Source organism: Lolium rigidum, chromosome 7 (genome assembly GCF_022539505.1).
Source record: "Lolium rigidum isolate FL_2022 chromosome 7, APGP_CSIRO_Lrig_0.1, whole genome shotgun sequence".
NCBI lineage: Eukaryota > Viridiplantae > Streptophyta > Magnoliopsida > Poales > Poaceae > Lolium > Lolium rigidum.
Window position 1 is genome coordinate 301,623,553 of NC_061514.1, and position 13,644 is coordinate 301,637,196.

Sequence of the window (13,644 nt, forward strand, 5' to 3'; positions counted from 1 at the left end):
CCATTTTATGTCTCACTCACATGTGGTGGTCATGTGGCAAATAATAGACACTTCGAAGAAAACTGTGGCAAATCATGCTTGGACACTCCTTGCCTCCCACTGACAACTTTTTTACTTTTGCGAAATTTATTACACCATAATTTTGTTGTATGTAAGTACTTCAAATGCATAACATAATTTGTATGATGCAAGTTAATTTAAATCATTTGGAACTCAATCATATGGTTTGGAAGAAGAAAAGTAAGGATACTGTAGCTTCTCTAACTTCTCCCCTTCAAGTTAGAGGATCCGGTTCCGATATGTTCGATGGTCCAGTCCGTCTGAGTGTTTTTTTTATTGAGCTGCCCGTCTGTGACGGTGGAATTTAATACGTGCGCAGTGGTGGGCCCGCTAGAAAATGAGCATACGGGTGTGAATACCAGCCATTACCACCAATCTCGGCGCTGATGGACAAACCAGCAAAAGAGCTCATTTTAGCCCGTGTTTAGTTGAGCATTTCCCCGACGCTAGCACTTACATAAGTACTATACTATTTGGCAACAAACATCTTTTTTGTGAGAATTTTGAATTTTTTGTATGATTAACAAGGTGGTGACACGTCTGCACTTTAGATGTTTGAATTTTGCTGAGTATTGTTTGTGTACAGTTTTGGTGCCCTTTAACAAATTTGGGAGGCTCATAGTTTATAGGCGGGGGCCTTTATATTTGTTTCTGTGGTGGGCTTCTTGGGTGCTATAGCAATGTGTTTATAGCGGTCGTGTGGCTTAAAAAGCTGTGCCGGTCAAAGCGGTGCTGCCTTTTTTCTGTCCCGTGCTGGCTTTCTTGGTGAACCGTTCCATGATTTTAACTCTCCTCATCTTCTCTCCCCAATTCCTCTCGGCTTGGCACATTTCCTACCAGAGCTCCTCCCTAATCCTACTCCTGCCCCCATCTTCTCCATGACTGGAGTCTCCTGCTTCCGAGGTCGTCGTGGCTACGCCAGGGCAGCCTTGGCGCTCTGTTCTTCCCGCCAACCATTGGCGCCCCCACGAGGAGCTCGCCGGCCAGCTTCGAGGCGAGAGCTTGGGATGGAGCGGTGAATATTGAGGTCCTCAGAGCTGGCGGGCGAGCGACTTTGTTACCGAATTTCGCGATCTGCTATTACCGCGGCAGCCGTTTCCAGTCTCCACAAGGACATCCCTCGGCCTACTTTGATGTACTCCATTGCCGTGCCTAATGGCGCGACCACCGCCAGCATAGGCGCGGAACGCTGCTCCTAGCGTCGTCTATCCCCAGAACGCGGGGAGCTGGCCGAGCAGGAGCAGAGAGAGTCAACCGCAGATCGAGGTGAGATGCACCGGCACACTCTGCGACCAGACCATGCCATGCAACAGATCAGGACACTCTGTTAAAGATCTCTGCGTGTCTCCTGCTAGCTTCCATGACCTTCAGCTCTATGTAAGTCATAGCTTAAGCCAAACATCAGGGATACGTCCCCAGTTTTCAATTAATTTCGAGTTTCTGATTTGGTGTACTTTCTGTCCAGCTTAGACAAGTAACTGGGATCTTTATTCTGAATTTGTTACCCAGTCTTGCTGCTGCCGGGCGACCTGCTATCGGAGCTTGGAAGCCTGATTCCGGATGGCCTCCATTGTCCTCCGCCTGAGCCGCCAACGCTGTTGGCTCCCTAAACGACGGAGAGATCGGAATTGGGGAGGAATGAAGATCTGAATCGGAGGGTGCGGGAGGAGGGTGTGGAATAGTGCCTTGACCCAGGCTCACAAGGTCAAGCTGTAGCTTGGTTCAGAAAATCAATGTCTCCAGTGAAGGTACTATACGAGGTCTTATGATTTTGAAGTGTTAAGTAATCCATTTTTTGGTGCAAAATAACAATTTTTATGCGCTGATAATAAAAAGACCAGGTTTTCTAGATTCCATTATGTCAGGATGTATATGGGTAAAATTCTATGCCGTGCCCTTCCTTGGCTATTGTTACTTGCATCGTTTAGTTATTTCACGGAAAAAAAATTGTTGGCCACATAAGTTATAATGTATTGTATGTGTATAAATACTTATATATTTACATTGCGCTATCCAATTTTAGATGGCCCAGATCGTTTACCTTCATTGATTAGACGTTTTACAGAAAACAAGTTGTTTAGCACAAAGGTTCTACTATATTGTATATGTATCCGTCTTTTTGTATGCAGTTCTATTCTAGGAAAAAAACGTTTAGTATAGTTGCAGTATATATTTTTTCCTTACGAATTTTTATGATGCTTCCTTCAAAGAACAATGATGAAGAACAATGCGCTATTGGATTTTTATGCAGGTGTCAAATTTGTTATGGCAGAGGTAAAATCTTGGCAGCCTGCAGGATTTCTTGGACACTGGACAGAAATGGAGCCAGATTAAGAGGTTGAGCCCTACGTCAGGCAATTGTATAGTAATTTATTTATCCAAATAAACCAAGCACAGCTGTTTGGAATTTATGTAATTCTCATTTTTAGTTTATGCTAACAGGTCGGCAATAGATGTACTAGCTATAACCTAACATGAAAATACAGTAATCTTTTGCCTTCATGAATTTGAACATCAGCATCTTAATGGAAAAGGTACACTTGATTTAAGGAATACAAACATAGGTAATATGCATATTGTATTAGACTCTTAGTTGTCTACATGACCATGATAATTTTCTTGGTATAATACTTTCAAATTACTTTATCTCTTTCTTCCTTAATACTTTGTTCAGTCATATGTATTCTGGTTGTTCTAGGCTTGGGTTTGAAGAAGCAAAAAGGTAATAGTCCTGGGAACTTTTTTGGTGATTTACAGATCCAGTGATTATATATGTGTGTATGGTATGGTAAAATTGTTTGTTTCAAAAGATTTAGATCCTAAGTGCTTTGGTGTCTCACGGAGGTAGATACATCCTGTTGCTACATACGAGTTATCTTTTTGAACTAAGCTGTGTGTAAAGAAATATCAGGTAGGTTTCCTTCAGAGTCCGATGTTGTCCTTACTGTCTAAAATGGCAAAATGACACCTCAGTACTTTTCGAAGGTATATATATCAACCATAGTTTAAAATAAACATTTTTGTGAGGTAGATATATGTCCGAGCATTACACACTTACACCTCCTTCAGCTTTCATGATCCTGTTGGCTTTGGAAAATATATACTTTTTAGAAAATCTACAGTCCTTAAAACATAACTAGAGTTCAAAGTTTTGCTCTTCATTGTGGTTACAGTAGGTTCTGACCGTCATTAAGAGACCACGATACTCGCTTGAATATATATAAATTTTAAAAATATGGATCCCTTGACAGAATATGAGTATATGACGGTGTAGAAGAAGCTTTGACAGGAGTGGTTGTATATTTGTATTTGCTGCAACCAAATAGGCCATTACAATGGGTAATAGATGAATTACTTGTTCTTACCAACCTGGTTTTAATATTAACTTTCTCAAAAAAAAAAGCATGCATTGAACAATAGGCAAGACCTGGCTTCTACATCATTGTTGTGTTAAATAACAACATAAGACCTCACTACTGTTTTTAGCCGGATGTTTAGACATGCATCCTGATAGGTCCCAGTCCACCTTTTTTTGTTTACTTCCAAGGTTATTGATATGGTTTTGTGGGTACTAAAATTGTGTATTTAGTGGCAAGTACCAATGCTTCTAGGCATGACTCCTGTGATGTTTTTATCACGTTCAGAACCACCCCGCCATAAGTGTTATTCTAGGGATTATATATTCTCTTTCATTGTAAATCACATAAAGAGAAACTTCCATCACATATTGACCTTGCTAGAGATTTGTAGGTTCTCTTCCGGTAGGTTATGGACATAACTTCTGAGATTCTGAGAAGGTTTGATTCACTATATTGTTCTCATACTGAATGTACATACTTTTGGCACAACAAATACCATTCATATTTAAAATCAGGACCATGCATTTATTTTCATCTAACAGCCAGTTTAAGAATTACATAAATCGTTGTTCATCTGAGGTACTTGCTGTCACTACTCTAAAGTCTGAACACATCTCAGAAGCCTAGCTTCTGCTTTACTGTTGTCTTTGGGCAAATAAATATGTTTCTGCAGGAAAATTTCTGAAAAAGCTTCAGAAAACGCCTGTGAGAAATGAGTTGGATAGAAATTGCTAATCTATGATTGTTTTCTCTGGTTATAACTCTATGAGCATCAGTCAGATCTTGAAACCTGCTGTCTACAGTTGGTTCATGTGAGTTTTTAACCTTTAACTCTTCTTACTTCATAGTCTTAATAGACAAGTAAAATCTGAGGAAAACATTATTTGGTACAGGTTACAGAAGATAGCCATGGACATCGCTGGTGGAGCAGCTGCCCCCGTACCTCCACAGCAAGCCAGTGGCAGGCCGCTCCTACCAATGTTCTTTACCTCATGTCCATATGAAACAAAGCCATGCAATCTTTCATTAGCTCACGTGTAGCTAAATTGACAACCTTTTGTCTCGCAATATGTTGTTCTACTTTAGGATTAATATGATCAAGGAGAACAAAGATGGCCAAGCATTCCCACACACCAAAAGGGATGTTGTCTGAATAGAAATTACTTGCCACTTTATTAGCTCAGAGAGTGATTTTTTGCTAAAAAATATTGATGTGGTTCCTTTTTTCCAGACTTTTGTTTTTCCTTCTATAAAAGAATGCATATAATTCTATTAGACATGCTGATGCAGCGCCACAGTTTTATTTCTCCATTGGTAATTTGGTTAGGTCCTTAGGGGTGCGAGGGGATAATTATGATTCAAATTCTCAAGTGGTGTGAATATATTATGGAGAAATGTGCACCTAAGTGATTCTTGAATTTAATAGTTCAAATTTGGACTAAACTGAACTTGAGCCCCGACACTTACTATGGATCGGAGGAAGTAACTTTTATTTTTTTGTTGTTTTGCAGGGAGCTACAGGTGGTTCATGTTTCTGCTTGATTATTTGTTTTGCAGTCATCTGATTCTATGTTTCCTTCGGTTGCTCAAGGAGGTTCTTTCCAACGTTTGCATGGTTTGTTTCTGTCCATTTTATGTTCTGATTTCGGTGGTCACTTAATTTTTTGTTTCTCATTCTTCTTGTTTTTATGTATATTTTTCAGCTTTGCATGGGAATTCTTTTAGTATTCATAGGTCTTTATGTTCAGGTCATTCGCATGGTTTATGTACTGATTCTCCATTTGTGGCCTTGTGGATGATGGTTCCTCTAGGAAACCGATTAATCTTCACTTAGTTTGTGCCTTTTGGTTTTTCTAATTCTATGTTGTTTTCTGTGGCTGACAACTTAACTATAAGACTTGCTTCTGGTCTAAGAGGTAGAACATGAAGACCAAATTGCAGAAATCCCACAACCATGACAAATTAAAATCCCATTTTAATTGAACTTGATTGATATGGGCACATGACATATACCATGGCATTGAAGGTTGAGTGGTGTAATGCCTTGGCATCTACTTGCTGTATCAGTCTAAGCTGAGATAACTGGTCCTTTAATGTCTGGCGTAAATGAACTGCTAGAGTTACTAAAACATGATGGTAGTAATTTTCCTTTTCCTGATGGTTTAGATGAGCTGCTAGAGTGGCTTATATATGATGGTGATGTCTTAGATGGAACCCACTGCAGCTGCTGGTTTCAGCTTCTCGGTTCTCAAGCTATCTATGAGAGACAGCTCACTCGCAGCCATAATAGACTTAGTTTATCTAGAAGGACCAGGTGCTGAGACTTCCTTAACTGCTTTGATTGTAATGTGCGTTATTCTACGTATCTATAGTGGATGAACATATAAAAAAATGGCTCTTTTGTTTCCTGTTTTTATGCTGCTTTTTGCTACTGCAAATGTGTTTCAACTCTTGCCAACAGAGTCAGATACCTCAAACGAAATGTAGAGTGCAGAATAACGTATCAGTTGCTGTCAGTTTGATCTTTCTTCATTCCCTCCGCCTGCGATGCCTATTTTCTTCAGTCTCCCCAGCCAGGAGAAGACGAAGCCACTGAAAGCTTACCAGTTACGTATGAAGCAGAGTCACAGGCCTGGACTATTTCGCTGACCTAGCCAGCACACGTGTGCTAGATTTACTACAACATCCCGTTAGATCTATTCCTTTCCATCTTTCTGAGGTAGGTTCTGTGTGACAAATGTAAAGGTAATGTCACACATACAGTATCAAGATTAAACACATGGCGGTAGATTTACTACAGCGTTCCGTTAACTCACTATTTGTCACACACTGTCTTTACGTTTTCCTTCCAAAATTACAAGTGGTCACTCACCATTATTTGTCACACACTGTCTTTACGTTTTCCTTCCAAAATAACAAGTGGTCACTCACTGTATGCAGATTGAATTACATAGCCTGTAAATTTTGCTGAATTTAGAGTAGCACAAATAGGGCATTGGCTACTTCTCTAAGCTGAACAATTGTATCTAAAGATAGGCTTTGAATCATTGCTTTTGAGAGCTTGATGTGCACAGTCATGACCAACCCAACCGAGGTCTCCTTTTTTTGTGAAATATATTGCAGCATGTAGTTGAGCAAAATTCTGAAAGGAGGCAATGACATCTCTAATTTCATATGTCACCTGTTGCATAGAAATGGAGTTTGTTGCTGAAGCTCTAGCGAGCCTGACTGTTCTATTTTTTTTATTGGGGGTAGCGATGGATTGTCTGTAAGAAAAGTGACTAGCAGAGGATTTTCACGAAGTACATGAACTCTTATTTTTACAGCTGGAGGCACGAACCATCTGTATTGGTAGATGACCTATCAGTTTAATTTGGCCAGTTTGTGCTTGGCGCTCTATTATTGTTTACCATGACAAGATAGGAACTGTGCAGTTATCATGAGTGGTATACATTTATGAAATTATTTTTTATGATAATTAGGATCGATAATTTTCCAGTTATGTATGACTGCGTGTATACATGGGGAGAAGTTTTGCGCAGTTGCAGTGTCCTGTTTGCTTGTGCGTACCCGAATGGTATTTTTGGAGGGCTGCAGCCCTCTTGCCGTGTTAAGCCCTTTATGTCAGATTATAATATCCTAATACGGTACTCACGTCACAAGTACAACATACCAACGAAATATCCTTCGCTTTCAACTTGCAGCTACCACCTAGACGTGGCGCCGATACCCTCCGCTTTCAACTCGCAGCAACCATCTAGGCGCGGCGTGCTGCCGCGCCATTACATGCTAGTAGTTCAAATGAAAGGTTATAGTGGAGAACAGTTGGCATGCCACCCATGATACAGTAGGAACGTCGTATTACATGCCTACAACAGGTGAGAACATGCATAACTTTCCCGATAAGAAACGGCGGTGTCATAGCACCCGCCTCGTTATTCGGTTTCTTATTTTTGCAACTTATCCTTAGTGTGGTCGCATTGAGAAAGGGGTCTTTTGCTGGAGTTCAATTGGCAGGCCATGTTCCCTCAGGAAAGAGTTTTCCTTGTTGCGGAGCTTCCATGTGAAGTGTCTCACTAGGTTGTGCATCATCACTAATGTTTGGATCTTGGCCAACTCGATCCCGACACATATTCTGTGGCCGACGAAGGAGCACGGTGGCGTCACAGATGACTGGCTCGCGAACCGGGAGGGGTCGAACTTATGCGGCTCGGGGAAGATGCTCGGGTCCATATGTGTCACGTTTGCCGACCAAAACACCTGAACATGCGATAAGACTTTGTCGCATTAGCCTTTTTTTTGCTGCAAATTGGTGTTCTTTCCCTCCTTTTCGAAAAGAAAAAGGGAAAAAACTACATTGATGCTAACTAACCTTCCATCCTTTGGGGATGCAGTAGCCATCGAACTCGATGTCCTCGTGTGCTGTTCTGAAGTTGCCGAAGATCGGAGGGTCGATGCGAAGTGTCTCCTGTGCGACTTGCCATGTAAACTTCATCTTTGACAGATCTTCCCAGGTCAGAGCCTCTTGGTGAGCCTTGCTCCTTGCAATCTCCTCATGCTCTGTGTCCCGAAATTAACACACAACATTAAGCCGCATGGCTAGTAGAGTGAAAATAAAACAAAGGAACACACAACATGCGTGACTAGGTACCTTGCACCATAGCTGCGAGGGTTGCCGGGTGATTGGCGAGGTGCTGGACCATGAAGGTGATGAGTACGGAGGTGGTGTCATTGCCGGAAATCAGGGCTAATATGCCGTTATCGACGATCTCCTCTTCCGTGAGCAGCTGCTCACCATGGTGGTCTGTAAGGGTGAGAAGGCGGGTGATGATGTCATTATTGGGCGAGGCCTTGCCGTGGCCGAGCTTAGACTTCTTATCACGTATGATCCCCTCGAGTACCCGTCGAGCCCTTCGGCCGGCCTTGAGGCTCCGGCCGAATGTAGTGAAGGGCAGGTCCACCGGGAAGGCGAAAACGCCCTCGATCATGTGTCCGAAGTCGTCGTTGAGGGCGTCACGCATGGCGGACGTCTCAAGGCCGAAGAGTAGCGCGGAGATGATGTCCAACGTCAGCCGCCTCATGAGTGGAAGCACTGTGATAGTGGTTTGGCCGTACCACTTCTCCTCTAGGTGCTGCCTCACATTGGCGTCAATCCTCCCAATGTACTGCCTGAGCATAGCCGGCTTGAGGAGCTCCATCAGCGCCCCACGAACGCGCCGGTGGTCGTCGCCGTGCAGGTCCAAGATCGTCCTCTCCCCGAAGATACGTTTCAAGGAAAGTGGTGTGCTCCCCCGCAGCATACTGCTGCTAAAGAAGATCAGCTTGTTGGCAGTCGGGCCCGTGAGGAAGACCGTGGGCGTGCACAGCACCGATGCCTTGAAGATCGGCCCGTACATGTCCATCCGGTCCCGAATCCACTGGTTGCCGCCGTTGGCGCGCGCCGCTCGAATGATGCCGAGCGTCTGGCCAATCATCGGCACACCCAGGGTGCCAGGGGGCAGGTTAGCCGGACACGGTTTCCTGGCTCTCCTCATGATCAGTTGGATGGCTATGGCCGAGGCTGTGAGGACGAGCGCTACAACTTCGAGCAAATAATCCATTGAAGAGCAAGTGTTCTGGGAGTGGAGTTTTGGCTCCCGGGTTGAGATGAGCCCGATATCTGGACCAACGATTGTTGCTCGGAGATTGCGGTGCTCGGAAGGAAATGCAGTAGTGCGGTCGCCAACAAATCGAGAATACAGCTTGGTGCGCGTACGTTCCAGATATAGGGCCCGCATCGTTAACGTTGTGTCTGACCGAGATAACACGAGAAAGGAAACGGGCACGTAACGGGCTAGAACCGGATGCGCAGAACAAGTCGCTGGCGGCGTCCTAGACCACGTGTCCAGGTTTTCCTGATTGTGTTGCCATCGGGCAGTAAATCACCAGATCTCAGATATCCAAAACTGGAGTGTCGCGCGGGGCAGAGATCCGGCGCGGAGCATCCGTGTGCAAAAATGCGGCGCGGAGCGGCAGAGGGGGCGGCCGCGCGTGGACTTGACGGCGGTAGTTGCCAGGAGTAGAGCAAAAGGTTTCGCCGGCGAGCAGAGTCAAGAAGATGGACTTCTCGCTGGATCCAGTGAGCAGGTACGTCCCCTTCTTCGCTGCGGCATGGAGCTACATTCGTGTGGCATCTGATATTCTGACCGGTCCTCACCCTTGCAGAGGATGCAAATAGCCCCAGACGAGCGGCTACATGCTTCACTTGTAGCTTGACATCAGGATCTGCGAGAGGAGCAGCCCCAGTACAGTGAGCATCCCCATTTGTGTTCGTCAGGGACATGAATAGATTCACTCGCGCGACATCCTGGTTGTTGATGACCGGGGCCACTTCTACTCCGGTGCTCCCCCCTTGGCAAATATCAGCCTGCGTAAAAAACTATAATGGTTGAGATCTTTCAATACGCGATCGTAAGGGGTCATGATTGTAAAATTTAAAAAACTGATATATACGTACGACTCTCTAGAGGTCCGTATGGCCCGCGTTATCTTGTACGATTATTTTCTGTAAGTATAGTGTACTACTACGGTGACGTGGGTGTACCGAATATGTAGGACATATAAAAGGGTTGTAGACGTCTCCACGTACGTCGCCCCACCAATTTCCTCACCAAATAAGGAACGGAAATACGTATGTATACAGATAGGCATACATGGGCTGGATATGGGTCAGCGGGCCTAAGGTTAAGAAACAAAAACAAAAATGAATATAACGTCTCAACTTGTGTTAGGGGGGAGCACCGGAGTAGGACTCGACCGGGGCAGCCTGCCCACCTGCTAATTAACTCTCCTGGGGCAGCAGCCGCGGCAAGAAGCCCCTCGTTAGCCGCAATCAGGCCTGCGTATCCCTACCTCCAATCGAATAGACCGCAAAGGCCACCCTGTGTGTATCAATCAAAATCAGAGTGAGACAAGAAAATCTAGGAAAAATCCATCACAGCATGCTTGGGCCAATAACGAGATCAATAGATGAGTGCATTTCGGGGAGGCGGATGAACTTACGCTGAAAAAATTGGCACTTGTAATACCTGACGCCAGGTCTGGTGCCTTTGAACCCGATCTTGCTGAGTACCGCGTTTCCACGCCTGGGGAGCAGCTTGGGAGTTGGGAGGAGGAAGAGGACGCCATGGATCTCGGGGCCGTCGTACTGAAAGTGAAATGTCTCCCTCGATCTGGACACCTGGGCCGCTTGATGCGTGTTGCCACGCCAACTGAGTGTCGTTGGGCCTCACCGCGTGCGGTCCAGCTCGTTGCGCGGCAGTCTAGGACGTCATGGATCCGTTTGTTCCGGTCCATCTCCATCCGGGCCGTCTCATTGAATGCGCCTGTAACGGTCGGACGCGGGACTATACCATAATTCGCTGGTCGTTTCAGATACGCTCAAAAATACAGAGTTCGCGACCAAGCTGTCCCGCTCTGGTTGGTCCAGTTACCGAGATCATCTGGACCCGGGAGCCAAGATGCATTTCCGAAGTGTTCTACTCAACTGATGCCTGCAAATAAGACTCGAGAATATATAGATCAGCAAGGAGAATAGCTGCATGCAGGGTCCCTTCTTTCTACCCAAAAATGTCAACTATTCAATTGCTTACTATAATTGTTGACTGTTTTCAACCTTTCCGTTTTAGTCTGTCGTTAACTGGTTATTCCCCTTCTGCACGCTGCCAAAAAAAAAATTTGTTCATGGGGGACTCGAAACGGAGACCCACTTCTTTTATACATAATCTACAGAGCCGCTCTAGCTCACAGGGAAAAAAAAGCAGATACTATGTTCACTTCAAATTCGAAAATCAACATGTGTTTGATGGGTTCGTAGCATAGAAAACACAATTTTCTACCGCAGAACAAACAAAAATAAGATATAGAAAAAGGCTAAAATCTAGTCTACTAGATTGAATTAACGAGAGAGATCAGATCTACATACCCTTGTAGATCGCTAAGCGGAAACGAGATTAAATCTCGTGGATGATGTAGTCATGCACTTGCCGATCTCAAGATCACGATGACGATTCCTCCGGTGCTGCAATCGGGTAGTACCTCTGTACTCGGACACACGTACGACTTGATAAATACACCTCCTTCTTATTTCAGCAAGCGGGAAGATGTGATAGATGGAATCTAGTTCAGCAACACGGCGGAATGGTGGTGGTGGAGTCGTGAACAAGTCTTTATCTGTTAGCGTTGACAGAAGGAGACGAAACTGAGACGAGGGACAGCGGCCAAAATCTGATCTTTCGCGACATGCACGAGTCTCCCTTTTATAGACGCGTCACGCATGAGAGAGTGGGGCAAGCGAGCCAGCAAAGCAACTTTTTTTGCTTTCCGCTTGGCCAAGGCATTTTTTCGACAAAGAGCATATATTAATATCGCGGAGATACCAATTACATCCAGCCTCTGCAACAACGCAATGTCCTAGCGACATTACGGATGAACACAGCCAAAAAAACAAAAGAAGAATTAAAAAAAAGGAAAAGTCCTAGAAGCCCGATCGATCGGATCGATCTGCCACGCAGCCAAGGCAATCTTTGCCTTTGGCCTTTGCGTGCGCGCGAATGGCTCAACGCCGGCCAGCTTCCATCCTGCGTGCATGCATCTAACCTCTTTTTTTTCAATTTTCTTTTTCTCTTCTTTGATAGTTTGCCAATATGAGTCACTTAGTTTGACATATATAAGTACTATACTAAGATACAACTTCTTTTTTTTCTATAGAATTTTTGAGCTTCCATGAGAATTAAGGTGGGCGTAACACGTGTTTCTTGGGCTGATTTGCTTTCCATGGATACTTTCGTGATCTCAATTTCGGTGCTATGTGCCATTTTGTTCTGCCATCTGGATGCTTTTCTTCCTACAAGTGAGGTGATTTGGAGGTGGCCGTGCCTAGAAAAGTGGTGGGTGGCAGTTTAATTGGAACTGTGTGGAATAATCAAAACGGTGGTGATCATCCATCAAGAGCATGGCATGTCGTGGCGGCGATTTGGTTTTGTCTGGAGTAATAACGTGTGGTATCAGTCGAGTTTGCTCTATCTTCTTTTACTTCTTTGCACGTAATTCTCCACCGATTATTTCAAGAAAAAAAATCCTCATCAATCTCCCTCCCCACCGGCCTCCCCCATGGATGAGCTCCTCCCTGCCCGAGAGCTCCCCTTGCTCCGGTCCTTCCTGCCAGCTCTCCCCGAGCTAGTCCGTCCGCCACTTTTTGTTGCATTGCTTCATCATTGAGTACGCTGGACCTGTCTTTAGAAGCCTGTTTTAATTTTGTAGGTGAAATATGAGGGTGATATTTCCTAGGAGACCCTTTTAAATTAGAATAGGATTGTTACGGTATTGAGGTTGTTAATTGGGATGGAGCTGCCAAAGGGGAGAACTGTCTAGTTTCATTTTGGCTAAATAATTTTGCATCCATACGAATGGGAATTTATGAATAACATGAAGTCCATATGGTCCATTTTGTTACTCACGGTTTGAAGGTTGTAAAACAAAGTGTATGCCCCTTTAAATTTTTTACTGTACATTGCACTCCTTTAATTTGTTTGTAGTATGTACACCTCCTTGCAGTTAAACTTCTTATTTTGCTAACTTGTTCCCATTCTTGACATACTAGTTATGGATTAACGTAGATGGTAATGTTAAAAAATCGCAAGGTTGTTCCCAATGTAATTGATCTGCAGGATTAGGGACTGTGTATCCAACAGCTCTGCCTATGTACATCATCTTAAGTCCACGGTCCATACAAGCCAGTTTCCGAAAAACCTTACCATTGTTAGAAACTGAAAGTATATCTCTTAAACCGGTCATACTCAAATCAACCCTTTCCCCCGCTATTGTTTATGGATACTGGATGCAACTATCTCCAGACGGTCGCTCAGGATATCTTGTCCCAGGCTGGATGGGTGTCACACTAGTCGACTGCAGGATGCTTAGTTTGCATAGTTTCAGAGTTTTGATGTTTCACTGGTTAATTATGTATCCACCATGCGTGATTCGTGAATTTTGTATCACATACTTTTGTTTGTTTTGAATCTATTAATAAAGGCCGTGTGCATCATCACGATGCAGAGGCTGGGGTAAATCCCCTTTTTCAAAAAAAAATTAAAATTGCAAATGCATAAATTGAGTTTTCTACCATATAGTTGTGCTAATTGTACATAACTTTGGGGGCGTTTTGTTGGGACCATGGCTAGGCCCT

At 44.1% G+C, this 13,644-nt stretch overlaps 1 protein-coding gene and 1 long non-coding RNA gene across 3 annotated transcripts; one reads left to right on the plus strand and one right to left on the minus strand.

Moving 5' to 3' along the window:
* The first annotated feature begins 865 nt into the window (after window positions 1-865).
* On the plus strand, window positions 866-2,562 carry LOC124679418. 2 transcript variants are annotated; one of them, XR_006994977.1, is made up of 3 exons: window positions 866-1,437; window positions 1,526-1,808; window positions 2,312-2,562. It is a non-coding gene; the product is annotated as an uncharacterized LOC124679418 (long non-coding RNA). The 2 variants fall into 2 exon arrangements; XR_006994976.1 differs by having other exon boundaries at window positions 1,570-1,808.
* Window positions 2,563-7,385: 4,823 nt separating this feature from the next.
* On the minus strand, window positions 7,386-9,196 carry LOC124673051 (taxadiene 5-alpha hydroxylase-like). The gene is made up of 3 exons (XM_047209185.1): window positions 8,071-9,196; window positions 7,792-7,979; window positions 7,386-7,679 (listed from the first exon to the last, which is right to left on the minus strand). The coding sequence occupies exons 1-3, from the start codon at window positions 9,194-9,196 to the stop codon at window positions 7,386-7,388; spliced, it is 1,608 nt and encodes a 535-aa protein (XP_047065141.1).
* Between the last annotated feature and the right edge of the window lie 4,448 nt (window positions 9,197-13,644).

Bases quoted from the DNA above. Each gene is read 5' to 3' on its own strand.
- LOC124673051 (XM_047209185.1), bottom strand. From the start codon at position 9,196: ATGCGGGCCCTATATCTGGAACGTACGCGCACCAAGCTGTATTCTCGA. The intron at 7,980-8,070 runs GTACCTAGTCAC...TTCGGGACACAG, and splicing joins CCTCGCAGCTATGGTGCAAG to AGCATGAGGAGATTGCAAGG. The intron at 7,680-7,791 runs GTTAGTTAGCAT...TCGCATGTTCAG, and splicing joins GCATCCCCAAAGGATGGAAG to GTGTTTTGGTCGGCAAACGT.